This window comes from Solanum stenotomum, chromosome 10 (genome assembly GCF_019186545.1).
Source record: "Solanum stenotomum isolate F172 chromosome 10, ASM1918654v1, whole genome shotgun sequence".
NCBI lineage: Eukaryota > Viridiplantae > Streptophyta > Magnoliopsida > Solanales > Solanaceae > Solanum > Solanum stenotomum.
Window position 1 is genome coordinate 4,629,198 of NC_064291.1, and position 25,864 is coordinate 4,655,061.

The 25,864-nt window shown below is 31.5% G+C and overlaps 1 protein-coding gene and 1 pseudogene across 7 annotated transcripts in view; both read left to right on the forward strand.

Annotated features, from left to right (window-relative positions):
- LOC125843363 (probable inactive patatin-3-Kuras 1) overlaps window positions 1-25,864 on the forward strand; it is a 49,765-nt gene that overhangs the window by 1,757 nt on the left and 22,144 nt on the right. Inside the window, exons 5-8 of one of the 7 annotated variants that reach the window (XM_049522611.1) lie at window positions 261-551; window positions 1,294-1,439; window positions 1,592-1,665; window positions 17,524-17,713. The exons of 2 other annotated variants lie outside the window; for them this stretch is intronic. In XM_049522611.1, the coding sequence (XP_049378568.1) occupies window positions 261-551; window positions 1,294-1,439; window positions 1,592-1,649 (495 nt within the window). In that variant the 3' untranslated portion in view covers window positions 1,650-1,665; window positions 17,524-17,713. Of the gene's footprint in view, window positions 1-260; window positions 552-1,293; window positions 1,440-1,591; window positions 1,666-17,445; window positions 17,714-25,864 lie in introns of those variants that run through there. 4 more of the 7 variants (XM_049522610.1, XM_049522612.1, XM_049522614.1 and 1 more) reach the window with 4 other exon arrangements.
- Window positions 4,632-9,145, forward strand: LOC125843366 (patatin-2-Kuras 1-like; annotated as a pseudogene).

The window sequence follows — 25,864 nt, forward strand, 5'->3', positions numbered from 1 at the left end:
TCCTTTTAGGAAAATGTTAGTCCTTTTCTAGTAAGAAGAGGTTTTAGGACACTATAAATGTAGTCGTTTAGAGACTTTTGTTTATGGGGAAATTTATTATCTCCACAGTTTCAATGTTTTTCTTTCTATTAGTTTTAATATAATAATATTTTGATTTTTAGTATAAGTTTCTGTTATCTGATTTATCAACTATATAATTTGCAATTGTAAGCTTCCGTATGGCGCCCTAATCTCCTTCATTACCCAACACATGCATGCAGGCGTTATTATCTGTTAGCGTTGCAATGAAACATGCAGAAAATGAGGATCCAGCATTTGCTTCAATTAAGTCAATGAATTACAAAAAAATGTTGTTGCTCTCATTAGGCACTGGCACTACTTCAGATTTTCGTGAAACATATACAGCAGCAGAGGCAGCTAGATGGGGTCCTCTTAAATGGATGGATGTTATACAAAATATGACTCAAGCAGGAAGTACTTACATGACTGATTATTACCTTTCTACTGCTTTTAAAGCTCTTGGTTCACAAGACAATTACCTCAGGGTTCAAGTAAGTCCCATCATCATGTATTTCGTATCCTGAATGCATGTGAATCACATACAGATACATGTATCTAGTGCGATTTGCATGTATCTGAGATACATATAAATCTCACTCATTACTTACATATATATCTATACACTAGTCTGCAATATTACCTATTTTATCAGATCACTAATGCATCTCGCTTGCCACTCTCCCATTATGTATTAATTGGTATCCCGAATGCATGCGAATTATCACACTAGAGAGTGCGATTTGCATGGGATACATACGAATCTCACTCTCCTTTCTCTCTATATTTGTGTACCTGGTAGCAAAAATATGTGTATCTAAGTATATTTTTCTTAATATATACTCCCTCCGTCGCATTTTAGTCTGACTCGGCACGGAGTTTAAGAAAGAGAGAAATTACTTTGAAAACTTGTGATCCAAAATGAATGATAGAAATTTGTGTGACTATAAATCATTTCATTAAGGGTAAAATAGACATTTTATAGTTAAATTGTTACTTAATATAGAAATGTGTCATCCTTTTTGGGACGGACTAAAGAAGAATGTAAGTCACATAAATTGGGACAGACAGAGTAATAGAAAATTCTTAATAAGTGGTAAGATACATAGTATTTTATTAAAAGTATATATGATAGTAAAGTATGTAGTTTTTTTCATTATATTATTTTATAATTATAATATGCATGATGTCATATTTTAATTTCTTTGCTAACGATATGAGTATATTTAATTCCAGGAAAATGCATTAACAGGCACAACTACTACATGGGATAATGCTACTCCGGCTAATATGGAATTATTAAAACAAGTTGGTAAAGATTTATTGAACAAACAAGTTTCCAAAGACAATCCTGATGAAACCTATGCGGACGCTCTACTAAGGTAAAACTCTTAGACGCATTCGATTCTGTCGGTGCTTGAAATAATTCTTTTCTATTTTTTCATATTATTATATCTCGTCAGTCAATATTATTCATATTAAATTTCTAATAAATCTAATTTGTTGCTAATTAAAATAATTTATTTCGTTGTAGGTTTGCAACAAAGCTCTCTGATAGAAAGAAACTCCGAGCAAACAAAGCGTCTTATTAATTCAAGGTCTCGGATTGTAGTAGTAGTAACCTTACTATGCTAAATAACAAGCGCTTGCAATATTTATGATTCGCGCATTTAAGTAATTCAATAGAAATATGTCTCTCTATGTAATGTAATGTGTGTTTGGATTATGTAACCTTTTGGTTGAGTTTAATGTTTTGATAAATTATGGTGATTTTGTGTTATGACATTCGAATTTTCTTTTCTAACCAAAAAGAAAAAATATTTACATTTATCTTAGAAAATTAAAAAAAAGGTTGTTGACCCTCCACTATAGAAATTAATCATAATAATAATAATAATTAAGAAACTCTCTAGCCAAATCCCCTAAATTAACTCAAATCGGCTAACTTGTTAATTTCCTTTGTAATTGCTATGAATACAAATGTTTGGATCTTTAAAATAATTTGTTAAGAACCGTATCTCTTTATTTCTGTACTGTTAAAGTATGGTATATGAGTCGTACATTTTCTTTAATCCTCTGTTGGTTTGTTTGATAAAATACAATAGTATTACATGTTCTACAAAGAGTGTACGAAATTAATCTTCTAGTGTCTTGCGTTGTTTTGTTTCATTGGTGTGTTTCATTATATTTTTAGAACATAGTTTTCTCAAGTCTTAATGTGCTTGTTTAATTTGATTCATAATTATATTTAAATCAATTTTTCTTCAGTTGATTTTTCCCGTGCATTTCACCTTGAGCCAAGGAGGCTCAATCTTATTCTTTCGAGTCAAAACCGAAGTGCATGGCTGGAAAATAGAAAATGCCAGTGTTCGAAGCGAAATTAAAGGCTACAATATATGCGAAATATGCAAAATATACAGTGATATACAGTAGGGATATACTGTATACAGTCATGAAAATGGGTCAAAAGCCCTCCTGAAATTCCAGTTTTGTGTGGTATTATAATTGGGCAAAAGGCCTATTTATTTTTTATATTATTTGAAAGTTTTAGGGCAGGTGAAAATTGGGTTAAAAGCCCAAAGAAAGGTCAGCTTTCCATGTTAGTTTAGGATAGGTACAAAAGGGAAAGAGTTGGGTCAGATATAAATGGGCCAAAAGCCAAAGTTGAATTTAAGCCCAAGTACTGATTCAGGCGGACAGAAACTGGACTTGGGCCCAAGTCTTCTCTTCCTTATTATTTATTGAGATTGTCGGTACATGTTTATTTGTTTTATTTGATTTTGAGGTCTTCCCAATTCGATTCCCCAAAGAAATCATTTTGGGTTAATACTTATATTTTTCTAAAATTAAATAAGATTATCTACTTTCTACTTAACAATCTTTAGAGTATTTGCAAGGTATTTACTTAAGTAATATCTCTCCAATATTTCCCCTCCCCTGAAAAAATAATTTTGAGTTTTAAACTATTTATTTTTGCAACTTAATTAAGCATGCTTTTCTTAAAGTTTAGCCAAATATTTTAATTGTCGGATAACCGCAAGTTAGCGGATGATTTAGGTGCTTTCAAACACTTCCAAAAACATCAATATGAACTCCGAACCCCTTTTAATATATTTCATTAGATTTTCTGTTTTTAATCTTTTGAAAAAAAATAGTTCTCTTAATTTTACTTTAAAAATTAAGTGGCGACTCTTAAAACTCGTTTCTTCTTTTTTTTTAAAAAAAATAAAATAAAACAATCATTTTTAGTTTTAAATTTTATTTTTACTATTAATTAAATTCATTTTTCAAATCATTGAATTTGTTAGATTCAAAAAATGATATAATAATTTATTGATCGTTAAAAAATGTGTCAAGTTAATACTTTACAAATAAAAATGGTCAGAGGGTGTATCAATTTAGAAGTGCCAACTTAATACTATACAAATAACTATTATAAATATAAGATATTCTTGAACTTAGATATCCTAGATGAATGAGAGAAAAAAATAGTACCATTTATTTTGATGCAAGTAATTTGATCCATCAATTAATATTTAGTCAAACTTTTGAAAGTATTTTTAAGTGTGTTATTCTTTAAAGTGTTTCTTGGAAAAACTTATACATTTTTAGCATCGAAAAACAACTTCAACTACTATGTACTACGGAAAAACACTTATTCTCTCCCAAAAATCTATCTAAAACACATCATTTTTAAAAATAAGTTTGGTCAACACTTTGGCTTGCTAATACTCTAAGTCAAATATCTTTTAAAAGTCAATTTGACCAACTTATAAAATTAGAATTTGCTTGGATGAGATTATGATTTTGACTAATTATAGGTCAAAAATAATAAGTTAGGAATTCTAATTATAGTTTTTGACTTATTTTTTGTCTGTTTGACTTAAAAGTCATAGTTAAGAATTCTATCTTATGACTTTTGACAATTTTTTGTCTTTTTGAGTTTAAAACAAATGTTTAAAAATATTTTTATATTTTATTCAAACACTACAAAAAATACTTTAAAGTTATTTTAGCATATAAAATAAATCTATTCAAATAAACTCTAAGTCAAACACCCACTAAAATAGAAAGAAAAAAAAAACTAGAGTCAAAAAATAAAGAAAATCAATTCATAGACAAAAAGTAATAAGGTATAACCTTAAAATTGACCAAATGTGCACACATTTGTAATAATATATATGGTAACACAAAACAAAAAATTAAGTAAAAAACTATCTAAGATCTAGTATTGCATAGGCGTTTCGAACATCATATCACAATAATTTTTTGAACCAACTAAATCATCACACCATAGGATCACATTAGTTCATTTGACATGATATGATTAATTTTAATTTATCAAATTTAACTTGTAAAAGATTCCGATCAAGTGGATTCATGTGAACCTCTTTGACCCTACATGAATCTGACTTGGCTTACAAATATAATAATTGTGAGATTACTCTGCTAACAAATTAATCTGATTACAAAGAGTAAATGATCAGGACTTGAACCAAAGACATTTCATGTGATTATATAAACCCCTCACTTGTTAGTGAATGCTTTTGTACTAAAAAAAGATTAGTCTAACAATGGCAACTAGAACATCATTTTTCATTATATTTTTTTTGGTAGTAACATCTCATGTGTTGGGAGAAATGGTGACAATTCTTAGTGTTGATGAAGGAGGGATAAGAGGAATTATTCCGGGTACTATTCTTGCTTTTCTCGAGAGGAAAGGCTCAAAATAGTCCCTCATCTTTGGGTTAAGGCTCAAAGTCATCCTTGAGTTTTCATATGGAACACTAATAGTCCCTCATGTTTGCAATATTGGTGCACTTTTGGTCCTCCTCCAAAATTTTACCTATGTTTTAACATTGATTTTATCCATAACTTATGTATGGGATGTTCAATCGTCATTTTATATATTTAGTAGAAATAATAACTCCAAATGAGAGAATGTGAGAAGCAAAACACATTGTTTTGTTTAGTAGAAATCGTATTGCAGGTTAAGTCAAGAGGTTCATCACGATAATTTCACGTGCAATCGTACAAATTTTTTCGTTTCTTCCAACGTCATAGTTAAGATGTTCTTAGTTTAGCTGTAGTAATATTTCTACTGAACAGAACAATGTGTTCTTCTTATCATCTTCTCTCACATAGAGTTATTATTTCTACTAAATAGATAAAAACACGATTGGACATTCCTTACATAAAATTGTGGACAAAATTAATGTTAAAAAATAGGCAAAACTTTAGGGGAGGACCAAAAGTGCACCAATATTGCAAACATGAGGGACTATTAGTGCTCCATGTGAAAACTCAAGGATGACTTTGAGTCTTAATCCAAAGATGAAGGACTATTTTGAGTCTTTCCTCTTTTCTCGAAGATCAACTTCAGGTATCGACGTATCATAACAGTGTTTTTTTTTCCACATATGTGGATGTGGCATTACTATATATTTTTTATAATTGAATTGTATTATTTTGATGATTATCATGTTGGGATCAAAATAACAAAATGACAAATCAAAACTAATAATTGAAAATCTTTATATGACGATAAATCTATTATAAGGATCTCATATGTCCACAACCCGATCTATATATAAAAAATTGTCTGAATGGAAGGCTATCTCACAATCTTTCATGAAAATTATCTTTAAAGTCTATGTCATGTTGTTTACGAAACAATATTAATTGTTTTCCATGTTAGATTTATCGTTAGACTTTGTTACGTGTTATAAAAGACGTTATAGCGATCATCCTGAAAAAGATTATTTTTGAGTCAGGAATTGGATGGTAAAGATGCAAGAGTTGTAGATTACTTTGATGTGATTGCTGGAACAAGTACAAGTGGAATATTAGCCACTATGATCACTGCTCCAAATGAGAATAATCTTAAATTTTGTGCTGCCAAAGATATTGTATCCTTTAACTTTGAGCATGTCCCAAGGATTTTCCCACCTAGGTACATAATTGTTTTTACATATATACTATTTGACAATTTTATTCTAAACTTTAACTTTTATATATATATATATATATATATATTAAAACACATCTCGATTATATAACATCTTAGCTTAAGATAAGAAGTTTCACATTGGTAAAACATAGGTAAGATATTTGGTATATGATTAATTAAGCAAGTCTTACAAACTAGTAATGTGTTTTAAAGTCGTCCGGACCTAAGTCCAGAGCGGATAATATCACTAGCGGGTTGGACCGTCACAAATGACATCAGAGTTAATCATGTGTCAGTTTTGTCGATGTGGCCCTGACTTCAACTGAGTTTACGCATATTCCGATAAGGTGGGGAAACCGTAGTGCTGAGTCTAGAAAAATCTAATGCGGTGGGGTAAACCTCAGCAAAGACGTTGAGTCCATAGAGGAGGTGTATGTAAGAAACCCTCAGCAAATAAGAAAAACTCAACACGGACATTGAGTCCATAGAGGGGATACATGTGACATCCCAGCTTCAGATAAAAAGTTTCACATCAACAAAATACAAAAAAGACATTGATATATAAGTAAACAGATCTTACTAACAAGCTAACAATATCGCTAACGGACTGGGCTGTCACCTATTATTTCCATTCTACAACATATGTGTATAGGTCAAGTCAGTATCGAAATATGTTTTAATACAAAAATTTGGTTTCAATTACAGTGCATTGCCTCCAATTTTTGCTCCCAAATATGATGGAAAATATCTTCACAAAGTTTTGCAAGATAAGTTGGGAGAGACTGGTTTGCATCAAGCTTTAACAAATGTTGTCATTCCAACCTTTGACATCAAGAAAAATCAACCAATAATATTCACTAAATCCAAGGTAAATCTTTCAATATATTATATTAACTTATTAATCGATTTAAAATTTACTCGAATTAAAATGAGTTAAGTTATAATGAATTAAAATGTATTTTCTAAAAATATTTTAACAAGATTGGGTCAATTTTTCTATATCAGTTCAATTTTTCAATAGGACGAGTCAATAAATGGACGGATTAATGATTTGTCTAAATTTGAACGAACCGAGTAAATTATATTTTTATGAGCTAATTTTAAAAATAATTATCTAATAAGACAAACTTATACACAGTTAGCCAATTCTCCTGAGTTGGATGCAAAGATGTGTGACATATGCTACAGCACGGCCGCAGCTCCAACATATTTTCCACCACATTATTTTGTCACTAATGATGCTAAAGGAAATCAAGTTGAGTTTCATCTTATTGATGGTAGTGTTGCGGCTGTCAATCTGGTACGTAATTAGACATACTTCACTATCATATATATTGTTATTATCTGTACTTTTCAAAATATTACGTATATTATTACTAATTAAGAGTTTCATACGTATCTTACACTTAGATACATGTACTTTTGCTAGTTGCTACCAGATGCATAAAAATAGGGAGAGAGGCGAGCGAGATTAGGTAAGGAGGGAGACGAGCGAGATTCGTATGTATCTCAGATATATGTGAATCACACTAGATACATGTATATTAATGTTGTATCTGGAGTGCTTCACATGTATCTGGATTACCAGATACATGGGGGAATGGCGAGCGAGATAAGAGAGAGGCGAGGGAGTGTGCGAGGTTTGCTATATATGTATCTCTGATACATGTGAATCCACTTAGATACAATGTATCTAAAACAAATTACACCTAAATTTGATCCTATGTATTTGAAATACATGTATCTAGAGTAGAGGCGGACCCACATGGTTTGGTGGTTCGGAAAAAATCAGGTCTATATATGTATATCTATCTTTGAGAAACTGGTATATTAACCATACATCCATGAAAAACATATGAGTTTCTTTGTGCTGTTGGTATAAGCTTAGGAAATCATCCGCAAGACCAAAGTTCAAATCCAACTAGTTCCCTAAACTAGTGAGACTAAATATATCCTCATTAAAAACATGGTCTCTAGCTATCTATTTTTTTGTTATATTATTAATGATGCAAATATGTTCTTACCAAGAATGAGTGATATAGAGAGATTTGATATGACAGTAAATATACATACAGGCCTTAGTTGCACTTAGCGTGGCAACCAACCATTCGACGCAAACGGATCCAGAATTGTCATCAAGTAAATCAATGAACTACAATGAAATTTTGCTACTCTCATTAGGCACATGCAATGCTGTAGATTTTTATACAACATATACAGCATAAGAAGCAGCTAAATGGGGTGCTATTGAGTGGCTAATTCATAATAAACATTCAAGTCCTTTTCTACTAGTTCTTACATGAATGATTATTACAATGCTACTGTCTTTCAAAATGCTCAAAAAAATTTCCTCAGGATTCAAGTAAGACCATGTCACTTAATTATTTACTTTATCGATCACTAAATTACTCGTAGTTAAGTCTGAAATAACTATTTATGAGGGTGCAAGGGGGGTATACGTTTAATTAAATTCCTTATGTTAAAAAAATTATTATGTATATATAAGGTCAATACAATTTTTGTATGTATAAATCCCTGTCAAAAGTTATAGTTCTATATACCCTCGTAGCCAATAAAATTTTGTGATAATTCATCGCTAAATAGGATGGATATCTAAAGTGTATACAAGGAATATAATAAGTGTAGAACCAATTTATATACATGGTATAAATATTGAGTATATTTTATGTATGTTCTTAAATAATTAATTATTCTTTATTATATATGATAAAAAAAAATAACAGGAAAATGCACTAACAGGTTCAACTACTGCAATGGATAATGCTACAGAGGCTGCTACAGAGGCTAATATGAAATTATTGGTACACGTTGGTGAAAATTTGTTGAAGAAACAAAACTCCAAAGAGGATCCTGAAACTAATGAGGAAGCTCTAAAGAGGTATATACATATATATGCTCAGTGTAATTAGTCTTTAGAGTATGTTATACGCGTTTTTATTTTCAAAAATATTTCTTATATTATCTTTGTTTTCTGTCAAATTAAGACGCATATATGAAATGAAGGGAGTAGATGTAGACTTTTGCTTGTATAAGCTACATATAATATATTTTTTTTGTAGGTTTGCAAAATTGCTCTCCGAGAGAAAGAAACTTCAAGCAAATAAAACGTCTCATTAAACTATGGTTATAACATTTAATTTGAATTAATAATTTGCTATTAGATACAATTTTTGTTTTTATGTATTCTTTTAAAAATAAGGAGGTGGTGTGCTAAACAATTTCAGATCTCATCACACATATATATTATATAATACTAATAAAGAATAGAAAAAGGAAAGGTAAACATTACTAACGACTCTTGCGGAGCAAAGTGAGTGAGGTGTGAGGGAGAGAATTTGTTTAATATTCATGTGTCAGTTTTGTCGATATGATCTTGACTTTAATTGAGTTTAGGTAATTCCGATAAGGTGGGGAAAATTATAGTGTTGAGTCTAGAAAAATCTCATGCAGTGTGGGGTAAACCTCAACAAGGACGTTGAGTCCATACAGAGGGGTGTATGTGACACCCTAACTTAAGATAAAAAGTCTCATAAAATACAGAAATGATATTGGTATTTAAATAAACATGTCTTACCAATAAGCCAACAATATCACTAACGGGCTGGACTGTCACATATTATTTTCATTCTACAACATATGTATATAGATCAAGTCAGTATCGAAATATGTTTTAATACAAAATTTTGGTATTAATTACAGTGCATTTCCTCCAAGCGCATGTGATATGCATTTAAATATGTGTAAGAGATCTTATCTATTCAATTTATAAAATCAACTTTGATTCCCAAGACTCATAATAATATAGATATGGGTTCAACCTGTAATATCTCGTACCTAGAAACGACTAGAAAGAGTTTAAAATCTGAAAATAATGAATTTTGGAAAGAATAAGGAAATCTGGAAAATTCTGTCTAAGTTAAGAAAGTGAGTTTTTGCCATTTTCAAACGGTCATAACTCCTATATCAGAATGAGTTAGGAGAGGTTATTGATATGGTTGGACAGCCCTTGTAGAGATCTTTCCAACGCCACTGAGTTTGCGAAATTTCGACATCGTATGAGTAAGATATGCTTTCCGGAAATTGGGTTGTTGGATCGAGGAAAGTCTCAATCCGGATTTAGAGAAGGGCAAAGTAGTCTTTTCTCTAATTAATTTCCTAATTCGTTTTTAGGGATTTATTGGGGTAAAAACAGAACTTAATTCAGTTTTGAAAAGTTAGAATACGCTTAGGGCTTGGAGAAGAGAGAAAGAAAGAAAGAACGGGAGAAGAAGGCAAGAATTCGCCAAGATCATTCAAGCTTGCGAGTGGAATTCGTCGGGGGTGATCCCTATTAAGGTATGTGAGATCTTTTCGTGTTGTTCACCCACACACCAACTTGTTTCAATTCAGCAATTTGGAGTTGTTTACATGTTAAGAAGTGAAGTTCTTGAAGAACAATTCGTTCCCCATCTTTTCGTACTCATTTCTAAGCGATGTACCTACGTTTTCTAGTCGATTCCAACACTCTAAGGTACATCTAAACATCATGAAATCATCCATAAACATGAGATCATGAGCCTTGAATCCATAATCCAATTCAAAGAAAGTTAAGATCAAAGTAAAAAAAGTTAAGAGTCAAGTCTAGAAGTTAAGAAGCAAGTCAAAGCAAAGTTTCTTAAAGTTGTCAAGAGTCTTTATTAAACGTTTTAACTTTGTTTTAAGGCTCAAGTTTCAAGTAAAGCAAAGAGTAAGAGTTGAGTTCATTTCTCAAAAGTTATTAGGGAACTATGTATTCCCAAAGAAGTTTATAAATGTTTTCACAATTGAGCAAAGAAAAGGGAACATCGATTCCAAAAGAGCCTTTGGCTAAGCTTTGAGCAATTATCTCAAACTAAATAAAGAGGTGTTTAAAACACATATGCGCTAAAGTATATTTTGGGAGTAGTATTGAGCACCGAGTTGGGGATGCGAGTTCATATTAACTCAAATTTCCATAAGAACCATGTGACCAATATGGGATCTAACGGGTTATACTTTTTAGATGATCACGTAAGTTAAGCTAGTGGATCCATTAAGTTAAGTAAGGTCCTATATCAAGGCAAGGTATAGGATGGTCCTTGGGCAACGTGAGGTAAAACGTTGTATCATCACTAGGGCTCATAGTGGTGGTTGTCGATTAAAGAATCTCCCACAAAAGTTATATTACTTTTATATTTAAGTAAAGTTGCCTTATCTTTAACGAACTAATTAAGTTGTTTACATTGTTATACAAGCTTTATATATATTGCATGTGTCTTATTGCTTTATATTGAGTTCAGTTATCCATGAGTTAAACAGAGCCAAGGTAAGTGTTCTTTTGTACTCCTTTCAAGCTTAAATTGTTGTTTAGCATTCCAACTCGCATACTCGTACATTCAATGTACTGATGCCAGTTGGCCTGCATCTTATTATGATGTAGATGCAGGTAACCAGGATCAGCAATCAGCGCACCGTTGATCCAGTTGAGCACTCCAGAGTCAGTGGTGAGCCTCCTTGCATTCCGGATGACTCTTTTATTTCGTGTTTCCTAGTTTTTCTTTATTAGGATGTTGTGGGGTCTGTCCCAACATCCATCTCAGTATTATAGAGGCTTCATAGACAGTCAGACAATTAGTATTGAGTCTCTTATCTATGTAATTGCAGATACTTTGTTTTGAGACATAAGTTGCCAGTTTGGCTAAGATGTTATTATTTAAACTATTGCACTGAGTTTATTCTGTTGGGTTAAGTCTTCCGTTGAGTTAAGTAAGCCAGGCCAAGGGTTCGCTTGGGGACAACGATGATTTCCGAGTGCCGGTCACGTCCAGGGTGTAGGCTCGGGGCGTGACACAACCAACAAGGTAAATGGTACCACCTTATAATTTAAAAATCTAACACGTTTTAATTCCACTTAATTTTAAATGAAATTTTAAGTGACTCTTTAATCAAATAAGAGTCACTTATTACAAGTTTTAATTAATTAATTAATTTTATTTTTTTTGAAATACCATTAATTAATTAGGTACAATGTACTAACTAGCTACGTAGTAATAAGGTGTCTAACACACATATATAAGGTTTTGAATTAAAATCCTTTGAATTATTAATGCTATGAATTTTTGCATGTATTATTTATAAGCATTAGTTATACACTGGTTAAAAAAATGTACCAAACAAGGTACTAATAATACACAAAGCTAAGTGTATGAATTATTATTTTTTTCTAATGCACTCTATCAAACGACCCCTTAAGTACGCATAACAATAACATTGAATAAAATGTATTAGTACTGTTTACATTAATAATGCTGAATTAGTTATGTTGCATTGTTTCTTGCACATTGTTGGATATGATGTATTAGAAATAACAAGTCTTACATAACTACTATACAAAAAAATTACAAAATACCTTCTACACTCTTTAGCATTGAAAAATGGAAAATATTTTGAGAAAGATTTGAGGGATAGTTATATCAGTAATCAATCTAAGCATTCCTAATACATCGAAATTCATGGTATTAGTAATGAAAAAGAAGAGAAAGAGGAAGAATGCACGAAAAATCCTATCCTAATAGGGCTCGCCTCTCGTTGTTCTCTTCAGTTGTAAAGTGCTGCTCAAGCTGAGCTAACTACAGGTCCGAATAAACTGGGACACCAGACCAATCTATGGTAGGGCTAACGAGATATCTTTTGCTTAAGTCTAGGCGTATAGATTGGTTTCTGGATCTCGAGATTAGTTTCATTTCTCTGGCTATGAATAATAAAAAAAATTAGGAATAGTTGATTCTAGATCAATATATATATATATATATATATATATAAAGCAAGTTCTAGGGCAAGTAAATTTGAAAGCAGTCTCTTTAAAGAGAGCTAGAAACACGCATTATTTTTTCTAATAATATTACACAAAGTTAATGCATATATTATTTTTCTAATACACTCTATCAAACGACTCCTTGTTGTGTTAATCGGTCCCACACCAACTATAAACTCACTTTACTTCAATTGGGCCCACTATCCACGTGTCGAAATTTAAACGGATTTTCATACAACTTTTATTGGTTATGTCAAACTCAAAATAAAATTTCTCAACTTGTTTACGTGCCTATATATATAATGCTTGTTATATGCTCAAATCACCAACAAAATTTTAAAAAACTTTTAACATTTTAGTTTTTATCAATTATAATCTGCAAAATGGCAACTACTAAATCTTTTTTAATTTTAATTTTTATGTTATTAGCAACTACTAGTTCAACATTTGCTTCATTGGAAGAAATGGTGACTATTCTTAGTATTGATGGAGGTGCAATCAGTGGAATTATTCCGGGTGTCATTTTTGAATTTCTTGAAAGAGAACTTCAGGTATCGTAAAAATATTTTATAATGTATGTACATAAGTGTGAATACTTCTATAGTCATTCCGTGTACTATTCTTGAAGGACAACTTCAGGTATCATAAAAATATTTTTGGGAAAAAGGATAAATATACCCCTGAACTATCGTAAATGGTATGTAAATACCCTTCGTCATACTTTTGGGGCATTGTTGCCCCTGCCGCCGTCCAAAAACTAGAGCATATATACCCTTTAAACTAACGGACATACACGTGTCATAATATTATCCGCCAATTGAATATCGAATCGACAGATATGATTGTGTCACGTGTCCCGATTTAAACTTCCGTTAAAATGAAGGGCGTATATGCTCTAGTTTTTAGACGGCAGGGACATCAATGTCCCAATAGTATGACGGAGGGTATCTGCATACCATTTACGATAATTCAGGAATATATTTGTCCTTTTTCCCAATATTTTTTCGTGTATGTATGTAAGTGTGACATTACTATCATTGTTTCTGAATCATTCTATTTGAATTTATATGATTTACTTTTCTTTTCGAGTCAGAGAATAGACAATAATCCAGATGCAAGACTAGCAGATTACTTTGATATAATTGGAGGAACAAGTACAAGAGGTTTATTGGCTGCCATGATAACTACTCCAAATGAAAACAATAGACCCTTTGCTGCTGCCAATGAAACTGTACCTTTTTACTTCGAACATGTGTAGACACATAATTTTTGATCGAACCTAAAATTTTACACCAGTTTTAGAGCATAAATATTATATAAATCTAAATTAAATATTTTTGACCTTTATCTTATTTTATTAAGTTTATTTTAAAAGTTTTGAAAACAACAAAAATAGAATCACATAGTAAGGTAAGTTTTATTTTCAATTGCTTACAAAAAATATATATATGTCCTTTTAATTTAGATTTAATAAATAAGCTAGGGTTTATTAATTATAGTTTTAGATTAACTATTCAGCTTTTCTTATATTCTATTAATTTAAAATAATTAATTTAATTTATTTTTGTATATATTTAATGTTCTTTTTTCAAAAAATAAAATAAAATAAAATAATAAAACTACCTATTCCCATACCCACCTGCACGTTACCCTCACCCCCAATTTTCCTCCCATTCACTCTCACCCCACTACCCCAACGTCTACACACACTACTACAGCACAGCATAAAATACTTCATACCCCTATAAAACAATACACACAAAACGGACACTTAAAGAGACAAAAAAAAAATGGCAACAAAGGAAAAACACGCTGCGCGCACACAAACATTCACGCAGGAAAAGAAAAAAGAGGAATTTATTTTAGTTTTAGTCTACTTTTCTTTCAAAAATTCATCAAGACATTCACATATTTTTTTTTCTTTTTCATTACTATTTATTTAAATACAACACATATACCATCACAAATCACCTACAAAATTTGGTGGGTGTTCTAATCGAGGTTCGATCAAGATTTTGCGGTATTCAATTTTTCCTTATCTCTTTAGTTTATTTATGGAATTTGATGTAATTTTATGACAAGTCTTCTTATATTATGTTTCATTCATGAATTTGATTGAAATGATTAACTAGGTAGTTGTTATATCTCTATTTCATGAATAAAGGTAGCTTTAATCGATGATTATTTTATTTATTTATTTATTTTTATTTGTTAGTTGTGATCTCTTAAAAATGAACGGGTAGTAACATTGTTCTTGTCTTGATTTAGATAATAATGATAAAGTAGGTATAGTTAGGCTAAAAATAAATAAATAAACAAATTATTGTTGTTTTAGTTTATGAAACAAAAAATGAGATTTATTTTTTTACAATTCGTTATTGTTTTGTTTGATTAGAAAATGTATACTTAATTTTGATGTTAATTTTAAGAGTAATAAAAATATAAAATAAAAAGATATGAATATGATCCAAAATTTTATCCTAGAATTTTAGTATTTTATTTTATTTGAATTTTCTTTATAAAGACTAAGTATTTTCTTTTAACATTAGACAAACTTTTAGGTACGTTAATTTGTTTCGATTAAGAATGCGGTTGCGCATCTTTTTTGAAACATACAAAAAAATCAAGGATGCAGTGATACACCTTGTCCAATAATATAATTAATTTTTATTAATCTAAAGTAGAGCCTTATAGAAAAAAATAGATTATTAGGTGTGATGCAAAGAAGACAGTTATGTCTCTAAATGTCAAGATCAAGAATGTGATTACGCATCTAGGTTGAGACTCAATAAAGTTCAACAATTAAAACATGCGAGCAAACCATTGGCCTGAAATAATATATCCAAGAATATTTTAAAGTAGGAAGAAGTCAAAAAAAAAAAAAAAAAAAAAAGAAAAAAAAAAAAAAAGAAGGTAGAAGTCAATAAAAGCGACCGTGCTAGAACCACGGGACTTGAGGGATGCCTAATACCTTTCCCTTGGTCAACAGAAATCCTTACCCGAATTTCTAGTACGCAGACCATAATAAAGAGTCATTTCCTTTTGGTTAGGGATTAAAAAGAAAAGGTGACTTGGAACACCATAACTCAATTCCAAGTGGTGACTTTGAAAATTAAAAAATAATCCCCTAAATCAATAACGTCACTTAAATTGGAAAAACCCATTCGCCGTAGATGCGTAAAAAGGGGTGTGACAACATGGCCCTAGGATTTTTGCTTCTAGGTACATATACATATTTATATTCCTTTATTTTAATTTATTTGTCTAATTTTAACTTGATACAGAGCGTGAAAAAAGATTTTTAGAGTCTTCTGATAACATTTGTCTAATTTTAATTTGATCCAGCATCTGCTTCCATTAAGTCATTGAATTACAAAAAAATGTTGTTGCTCTCATTAGGCACTGGCACTACTTCAGATTTTGATGAAACATATACAGCAGCAGAGGTAGCTAGATGGGGTCCTTATAAATGGATGTCAGTTATACAGAAAATGACTAATGCAGGAAGTACTTACATGACTGATTATTACCTTTCTTCTGCTTTTAAAGCTCTTGGTTCACAAGACAATTACCTCAGGGTTCAAGTCCCATCATCATGTATTTGGTATACTGAATGCATGTGAATCACATACAGATAGTGCAATTTGCATGTATTTTGGATATCTATAAATCTCACTCATTACTTATATATATATATATATATATATATATATTAGTCTGTAATATTACCTATTTTATTAGATCACTAATGCATCTCGCTTGCCACTCTCCCATCATGTATTAATTGGTATTCCAAATGCATGCGAATTATCACACTAGATAGTGCGATTTGCATGGGATACATACGAATCTCACTCGCCTTTCTCTCTATTTTTGTGTATCTGGTAGCAAAAATATGTGTATCTAAGTATATATTACTCCCTCCGTCTCATTTTAGTCTGACTCGGCACGGAGTTTAAGAAAGAGAGGAAAACTTTTAAAATTTGTGGTCCAAAATGAATGATAGAAATTTGTGTGATTGTAAATCATTTCACTAAGGGTAAAATAGACATTTTATAGTTAAATTGTTACTTAATATGCTCTAGTTTTGGGACGGCAGGGGCACCAATGTCCCAAAAGTATGACGGAGGCTTTGTGCATACCATTTATGATAGTTTGGGGGTATATTTGTCCCTTTTCCCTTTATTAAAAGTATATATGATAGTAAAGTATGTAATTTTTTTCATTATTATTATTTTATAATTATAATAGGCATGATGTCATATTTTAATTTCTTTGCCAACGATATGAGTATATTTAATTCCAGGAAAATGCACTAACAGGTTCAACTACTACATGGGATAATACTACTCTGGCTAATATGCAATTATTAAAACAAGTTGGTGAAAACTTATTGAACAAACAAGTTTCCAAAGACAATCCTGATGAAACCTATGCGGACGCTCTAATAGGGTAAAACTCTTAGATGCGTTCCATTCTGTCGATACTTGAAATAATTCTTTTCTTTTTTTTTTCATATTACTATATCTCATCAGTCAATATTATTCATATTAAATTTCTAATAAATTTATTTTATTGCTAATTAAAATAATTTATTTTGTTATAGGTTTGCAATAAAGCTCTCTGATAGGAAGAAACTCCGAGGAAACAAAGTGTCTTATTAATTCAAGGTCTCGGGTTGTAGCTAGTAGTAACCTTACTATGCTAAATAACAAGCGCTTGCAATATTTATGATTGCGCGCATTTAAGTATTTCAACCTCAAAATAAAAGAGGAGTTTGAGGGATAAATTTCAATAGAAGTGTCTCTCTATGTAATATAATGTGTTTTTGGATTACGTAACCTTTTGGTTGAGTTTAAAGTTTTGATAAATTATCGTGATTTTGTGTTATGACATTCGAATCTTCTATTCTAAGCAAAAAGAAAAAAGAAATATTTAAATTTATTTTAGAAAATTAAAAAAGAAGGTTGTTGACATCTAATTTTGACCCTCCACGATAGAAATTAATCATAATAATAATAATTAAGAAACTCTCTAGCCAAATCCGCTAAATTAACTCAAATCGGCTAACTTGTTAATTTCCTTTGTAATTGCTATGAATACAAATGTTTGGCTCTTTAAAATAATTTGTTAAGAACTGTATCTCTTTATTTCTGTACTGTTAAAGTATGGTATATGAGTCGTACATTTTCTTTAATCCACTGTTGGTTTGTTTGATAAAATACAATTGTATTACATGTTCTACAAAGAGTGTACAAAATTAATCTTCTAGTGTCTTGCGTTGTTCTGTTTCATTATATTTTTAGAACATAGTTTTCTCAAGTCTTAATGTAAGTGTATGAGCAGTTATCTATTTGTGCCTAAGAGTGTGTTTGTTTAATTTGATTGATAATTACATTTAAATCAGTTTTCCTTCAGTCATTTTTTTCCTGTGCATTTCACCCCTTGAGCCAAAAAGGCTCAATCTTATTCTTTTTGAGTCAAAACCGAAGTGCAGGGTTGGAAAATAGAAAATGCCAGTGTTCGGATCGAAATTAAAGGTTGTATACACTCCGTAAACAATAACATATACGAAATATGCAGAATATACAGTTATATACATCAGAGATATACACTATATACAATCATGAAAATGGGTCAAAAGCCCTCCCAACATTCCAGTTTTGTGTTGTATTATAATTGGGCCAAAGGCCTAATTATTTTTTATATTATTTGTTAGTTGTATGGCAGGTGAAAATTGGGTTAAAAGCCCAAAGAAAGGTCAGCTTTCCATGTTAGTTTAGGATAAATACAAAAGGGAAAGAATTGGGTCAGATATAAATGGACCAAAAGCCCAAAGTTTGAATTTAGGCCCACGTATCGGTCCATGCAGACAGAAACTAGACTTGGGCCCAAGCCTTCTCTTCCTTATTATTTAATGGGATAATTGTACAGAATGACAAACTAATAATTTAAAATAAATGGGGTAGCTACTGTTTGATTTAATTGCACTCCATAGCAAACGTTTGTCAGTCGCCTCTCTCCCTCCAGATTCTCGCTCGCCACTCTCCCTCTCTCGCTCGCTCCCTCTGCGCTCTCCTCTCTCGCTTTATACAACAGAACTGTATAAATTGCGTTTCTGTTTGTATAAAGCGAAAGAAAATTGTATATACACATGTAAATACATACATACATATATATATATATTTGTCCTCTACACTTATAATTATACAATACAAATATTCCCCTGCCCAGTTCTCTTTTGCCTTTCTCTCTTTCTTGTTTTATACAAACACAAATTATACAAATATAATGTATAATTTATGTTTGTATAAAGCGAAAGAAAATTGTATATACACATGCAAATACATAGATATTCGTCATATACACTTATAATTATACAATACAAATATTTCCCTGCCCAGTTCTCTTTTGCCTTTCTCTCTTTCTCGTTTTATATAAACACAGATTATACAAATATAATGTATAATTTATGTTTGTATAAAGCGAAAGAGAGCAGTTTTTGATATACAAATATTTTTGTCAATGATTTATACAAACGAGAGGCTTACAACAATTTATACAAATGGCCTGCCAGCGAAATTATACAAATCTGAAGAGGAGCCAACAAATTATACAATTGCTTCTTTTGTATATATGTATAGAGAAATAGTCATAGCTCTCAATTGTATATGTTTAGCGAATTATACATAAATATGTTTACTATGAAGCGCAATTATGCAAACTTTGCTATAACATATAATTATGATTTTTTTTGTTTGTTATATGTGAAAGTTGCTCTTATTTAATTGTTGGTAATTGTTTATTTGTTTTATTTGATTTTGAGGTCTTCCCAATTTGATTCCCTAAAGAAGTCATTTTGAGTTAATACTTATATTTTTCTAAAATTAAATAAGATTATCTATTTTCTACTTAACCCTTTTTAGAGTATTTGCAAGGTATTTACTTAAGTAATATCTCTCCAATATTTCCCCTTCCCTTAGAAAATAATTTTAAGTTTTAAATTGTTTATTTTTGCAACTTAATTAAGCATGCTTTTCTTAAACTAATTAGCCAAATATTTTAATTGTCGGATAACCGCAAGTTAGCGGATGTCTTAGGTGCTTTCAAACACTTCCTAAAACATTAATATGAACCTCGAACCCCTTTTAATATATTTCATTAGATTTTTTGTTTTTAATCTTTTGAAAAAAAATAGTTTTCTTAGTTTTACTTTAAAAAATAAGTGGCGACTTTTAAAACTCGTTACTTTTTCTTTTTTTTTTTAGATAAAACAATCATTTTTAGTTTTTATTTTTTTTTACTATTAATTATATTCATTTCTCAAAGCATTGAATTTATTAGATTCAAAAGTGATATAGTAATTTATTGATCGTTAAAAAATGTGTCAAGTTAATACTTTACAAATAAAAATAGTCAGAGGGTGTATCGATTTAGAAGTGCCAAGTTAATACTATACAAATAACTATTATAAATATAAGAGATTCTTGATCTTAGATATCCTAGATGAATGAGAGAAAAAAAATCGTACTATTTATTTTGATGCTAGTAATTTGATCCATCACATAAGGATATCAAGGTGAATTAACTACATAATATAAGTGAAGTTAAATACACAAATAATATAACTTTTTTTATCATTTGCACAAAATATTAAGAAGGTATGTTGACAATTAATCAGACGTCCTCAATATGTTTGGCCATTTTCTAAAATCAACTTATGGTGAAAAGTCTTTTTTCAAAAAAGTATTTGTTGGTGAAAAATAATTTTTTTTTAATCAATAAATAAAAATGAACTTTGTTTCAGCAATTAATATTTGGTCAAACTTTTTGAAAGTATTTTTAAAGTGTATTTTTCTATGAAGTGTTTCTTGGAAAAACTTATACTTTTTTTTAGCTTCGAAAACAACTTCAACTACTATGTACTAAGAAAAAACACTTATTCCCTCCCAAAAATCTAGCCAAACACATCATTTTTAAAAATAAGCTTGGTCAACACTTTGACCAGCTAATACGCTAAGTCAAATATCTTTTAAAAGTCAATTTGACAAACTTATATGATTAGAATTTGTTTGCACGAGATTATGATTTATGACTTATAGGTCAACAATAATAAGTTAGAAATTCTATTTATAGCTTTTGACTTATTTTTGTCTGTTTGACTTAAAAGTCATAATTAAGAATTCTAACTTATGACTTTTGATAATTTTTTGTCTTTATGACTTTAAAACAAATGTCTAATAATACTTTTATATTTTATTCGAACACTACTAAAATATTTTAAAGTTATTTTAGCATTTAAAATAAATCAATCCAAATAAGCCTTTAGTCAAACCCCCTTAAAAATAGAAAAAAAAACAAGAGTAAGAAATAGAGAAAATTAATTCATAGAGAGAAAGTAATAAGGTATAACCTTAAAATTGACCAAATGTGCACACATTTGTAATATATCTATGGTAACACAAAACAAAAAAATAATTAGTAAAAAAATATCTAAGATTTAATATTGCATAGGCGTTTCAAACATTATATCACAATAATTTTTTGAACCTACTAGATCATCACACCATAGGATCACATTGGTTCATTTGACATGATATGAGTAATTTTAATTTATCAAATTTAACCTATAAAATATTTCGATGAAGTGGATTCATTTGAACCTCTTTGACCCTACATGGGTCTGACTCGGCTTACAAATATCATAATTGTGAGATTACTCTGCTAACAAATCTGATTACAAAAAGTAAATGATCATTCTGGACTTGAACCAAAGACTTTTCATCCGATTATATAAACCCTCGCTTGTTAGTTGATGCTTTTGTACTCCAAAAANATGAAGTGGATTCATTTGAACCTCTTTGACCCTACATGGGTCTGACTCGGCTTACAAATATCATAATTGTGAGATTACTCTGCTAACAAATCTGATTACAAAAAGTAAATGATCATTCTGGACTTGAACCAAAGACTTTTCATCCGATTATATAAACCCTCGCTTGTTAGTTGATGCTTTTGTACTCCAAAAAAGATGGTCTAACAATGGCAACTAGAACATTATTTTTCATTATACTTTTTTTAGTAGTAACATCTCATGTGATGGGAGAAATGGTGACAATTCTTAGTGTTGATGGAGGAGGCATAAGAGGAATTATTCCGGCTACTATTCTTGCTTTTCTTGAAGACCAACTTCAGGTATCGACGTATCGTAACTATGTTTTTTTTTCACGTATGTGTGGATGTGGCATTACTATATATTTTTTATATTTGAATTGTATTATTTTAATGATTAACATGTTGGGATCGAAATAACAAGATGACAAATCAATACTAATAATTGAAAATATTTTATGACGATAAATCTATTATAAGGATCTCGTATGTCCATAACCCGATCTTCTGAGTGAAAAGTTATCTCACAATCCTTCATGAAAATCCTCTTTAAAGTCTACATCATGTTGTTTAATTAACAATATTAATTGTCTTCCATGTTAGATTTATCATTAGACTTTGTTACGTGTTGAAAAAGATGTTATAGCGATCATCCTGAAAAAGATTATTTTTTAGTCAGGAATTGTATGGTAAAGATGCAAGAGTTGTAGATTACTTTGATGTCATTGCTGGAACAAGTACAGGTGGAATACTAGCCACTATGATCACTGCTCCAAATGAGAATAATCTTCCCTTTTGTGCTGCCAAAGATATTGTATCCTTTTACTTTGAGCATGGCCCAAGGATTTTCCCACCTAGGTACATATAATTACTTTTACATACTATTTGACAATTTTATTCTAACTTTAACTTTTATACATACATATATGTATTAAAACACATCCGATTATATGATATCTTAGCTTAAGATAAGAAGTTTCACATTGGTAAAACATAGGTAAGATATTTGGTATATGATTAAGCAAGTCTTACAAACTAGTAATGTGTTTTAAAGTCGTCCGGACCTAAGTCAGAGCGGATAATATCACTAGCAGATTGGGTAGTCACAAATGATATCAGACTCAATCATGTATCAGTTTTGTCGATGTGGCCCTGACTTCAACTGAGTTTAGGCAAATTTCGATAAGGCGTGGAAAATCGTAGTGCTGAGTCTAGAAAAATTTCATGTGGTGGGGTAAACCTTAGCAAGGACGTTGAGTCCATAAAAGGGGGTGTATGGTTCACCCCAACTTAAGATAAGAAAAGCTCAGCAAATAAGAAAAACTCAACAAGGACAATGAGTCCATAGAGGGGATGTATGTCACACCCAATTTAAGATAAAAAATCTCACATCGACAAAATACAGAAAAGATATTGGTATATAAGTAAACAGGTCTTACCAACAAACTAACAATATCACTAACGGGCTGGGCTGTCACATATTATTTCCATTTTACAACATATGTGTATAGGTCAAGTGAGTATCGAAATATGTCAGGAGCACAAGATTTGTCTAAAACTTCATCGGCGATCATGGATGCATCAGTGATTTGTCTGCCCTTCATGAATGCACTTTGTTGGTCTGAGATTAGCGAGGATACTACCCTTTTCAGCCTCTCAGCTAGGATCTTTGCCAAAAGTTTGTTAACACTGCCTATAAGGCTTATAGCCCTGAAGTCCTTTAGTTCCAGGGCCCCCTTCTTTTTTGGGATGAGAGCAATGAAAATGGCATTGCAGGACCTCTCCATTTGAAAATTTTGATGGAAGAAAGTGAGGGCTTCCATTATGTCAGATTTGATAAAGCTCCGTGATTTCTAGAAAAAGGCTATAGCAAAACCGGCCGGGCTTGGTGCTTTGTCAGGAGCACAAGATTTGAGGGCATCTAATACTTCTTGTTCATTGAAAGGTGCTTCTAGCTCCTCTTTTTTTTTTTTTTGACAAATGTAACATTTTTGTGTATTAATCTTCAGCACTAAAGGTTGGGATCCCGAATTTACATCATGGAGCTACATACAGTTGTGTGTACTCATCAAAACAAAACTACACTAAATCCTACTTCATCTTACAAAGGATTTAGGATATCACAAAAACATATCTTGGTCCATGCCAGGGAAAATCATAGAAGCATTACACAGTTGGGAAGAAGCAGGAGTTCACGCTAAAAACAGAAACAACTGGAGAATTGTACCTGCAGCTATATGGTGGACAATATGGAAGGAGAGGAACCTTAGAGTCTTTGAGAATATGGAGAATACTATAGAACAAGTCAAAATGAATTGCATTTTGACTTCATGTTTTTGGTGTAACCAGATATACTCTAATGATACTATCTCTATCATTGATGTCTTAGACTCATTATAAGGATAGGATAGTAGATTTTGAGTTCTTTTGTAAATATGGTTTCAGTACAACCCATGTACTGTGTTACAGAAATAGAAACAGTTACCTATGTCAGAAAAAAAGAAGAAAAGGATATCTATAATAGCTATAGGATCATCTACATACTCAGAACTGCACCAATAGCAAAAAATGATAATGCAATTCATTTTAATCCTGTGCAAAGGACTACTAATGCTCTCAAAACATCTCATATTTCTCTCCTTCCATGTGGTCCACCAAATCACTGTTGGGACAATTCTCCATCTGCTTTGGTCTGTACTGCTACTGCCTTCATTGTTCCAGCTTTTTATAGCTTGACTTTCCCTTTGTGGCATGGTCCAGTTTGTGCCCCTGAAGCTGGTAAATAAGTACCACAGTTGTCTAACCACCTTGCAATGAAGAAACAGATGGTTGATTGTCTCTGCCTGTTGCTCACAAAAAAAACATCTAGGACACATATGTATTCCCCTCTTCATTAGATTCTCCTGTGTTAATACCGCCTCTCTAACTACCAGCCAAGTAAAGACCGTCACCTTATATGGAATTTTGACTTTCCAGATAGAATGCTAGGATTCCTCCCTTTATCAGCTCTTTATTCTCAATTAAATCATCCCCAATCTTCGATCTATCAATGCAGTTGCTCCTTCTATGAGAGTTGATCATTCTCTGGAAAAAATTTGTATTCTTATTGCCTTCTTTTAGCCATAAATATCTTGACTTTTGTCTCCATGAGATGTCTTCAGCAATGGCGATCTGTTGAATCTCAAGTTTCAGACTTAGTGACTTCACATTTTCCTCGGGGGTGTGAGTTCTTTGTTCAACAATTTGGTCCAACCTTCCTAGTTCCATCAGTGCTTTGTATCGTTGAGATTCAATCTGGCCAAAGACCTCTCTGTTCCATTTGGTGATATCCCTCTTTAGCTTCTGGACTAAGATAAATCAGGAGTGCCTGAAACATTGTAAGAATTCCACCAATCTCTCATGTCAAGGAATCCATCTGATTGGAACTCGAATTTGAAGTAAGAAGGTGAAGCTTCCCAATCCCCACTTTTCAGAACAATAGGCTTGTGATCAGAGAACACTCTAGGCAATGATGGGTATTACTTAATGGCATTGAACATTTCACTCCATTCCATTCTTGAGGCTTGGAAATGAGCCTCCCCTCTTGACCAGGTGAATTGAGCTCCTTGAAGAGGCGGGTCAATCAATTCTAAGTCTTGAATGGTATTAGAAAAGTCCATCATGGCCCTAGATCTTCTAGTACAGTTCAATTTTTCCTCTTCAAATCTGCATACATTAAAATCACCACAAGTCAGACCCCTGATAGCTGCTAGAATGAACATCTCTTTCCGGATTAGTGTGAGGTCCATACACCCCTGAAAGAACCCATTTAAAATCTTCATTGAGGCTTTCAAATCTGCAAGATAGGGAAGAGATCCCAGCTTCAGAATCCACACATAATAGGAATCCCCCCTTTGGTTCCAATTGCCTTGAGTCTATTCCCCAAACCTGTCTAATTAAAGAGCTGGTCCGCTCAATTTTGGTTTCTTGTAAACAAATGATGTCTGCTCCACATTTATTATTAATAAATAAGAGATTTCAAGGTGCATCTCTATTGTTTAACCCCTGTACATTCCAAATGAGTGTTTTGACTCTCATCTAGAATGACCCTTGTCTTTCTTACCACTGCCCTCTTGAAGTCCCCAAGCCAACTT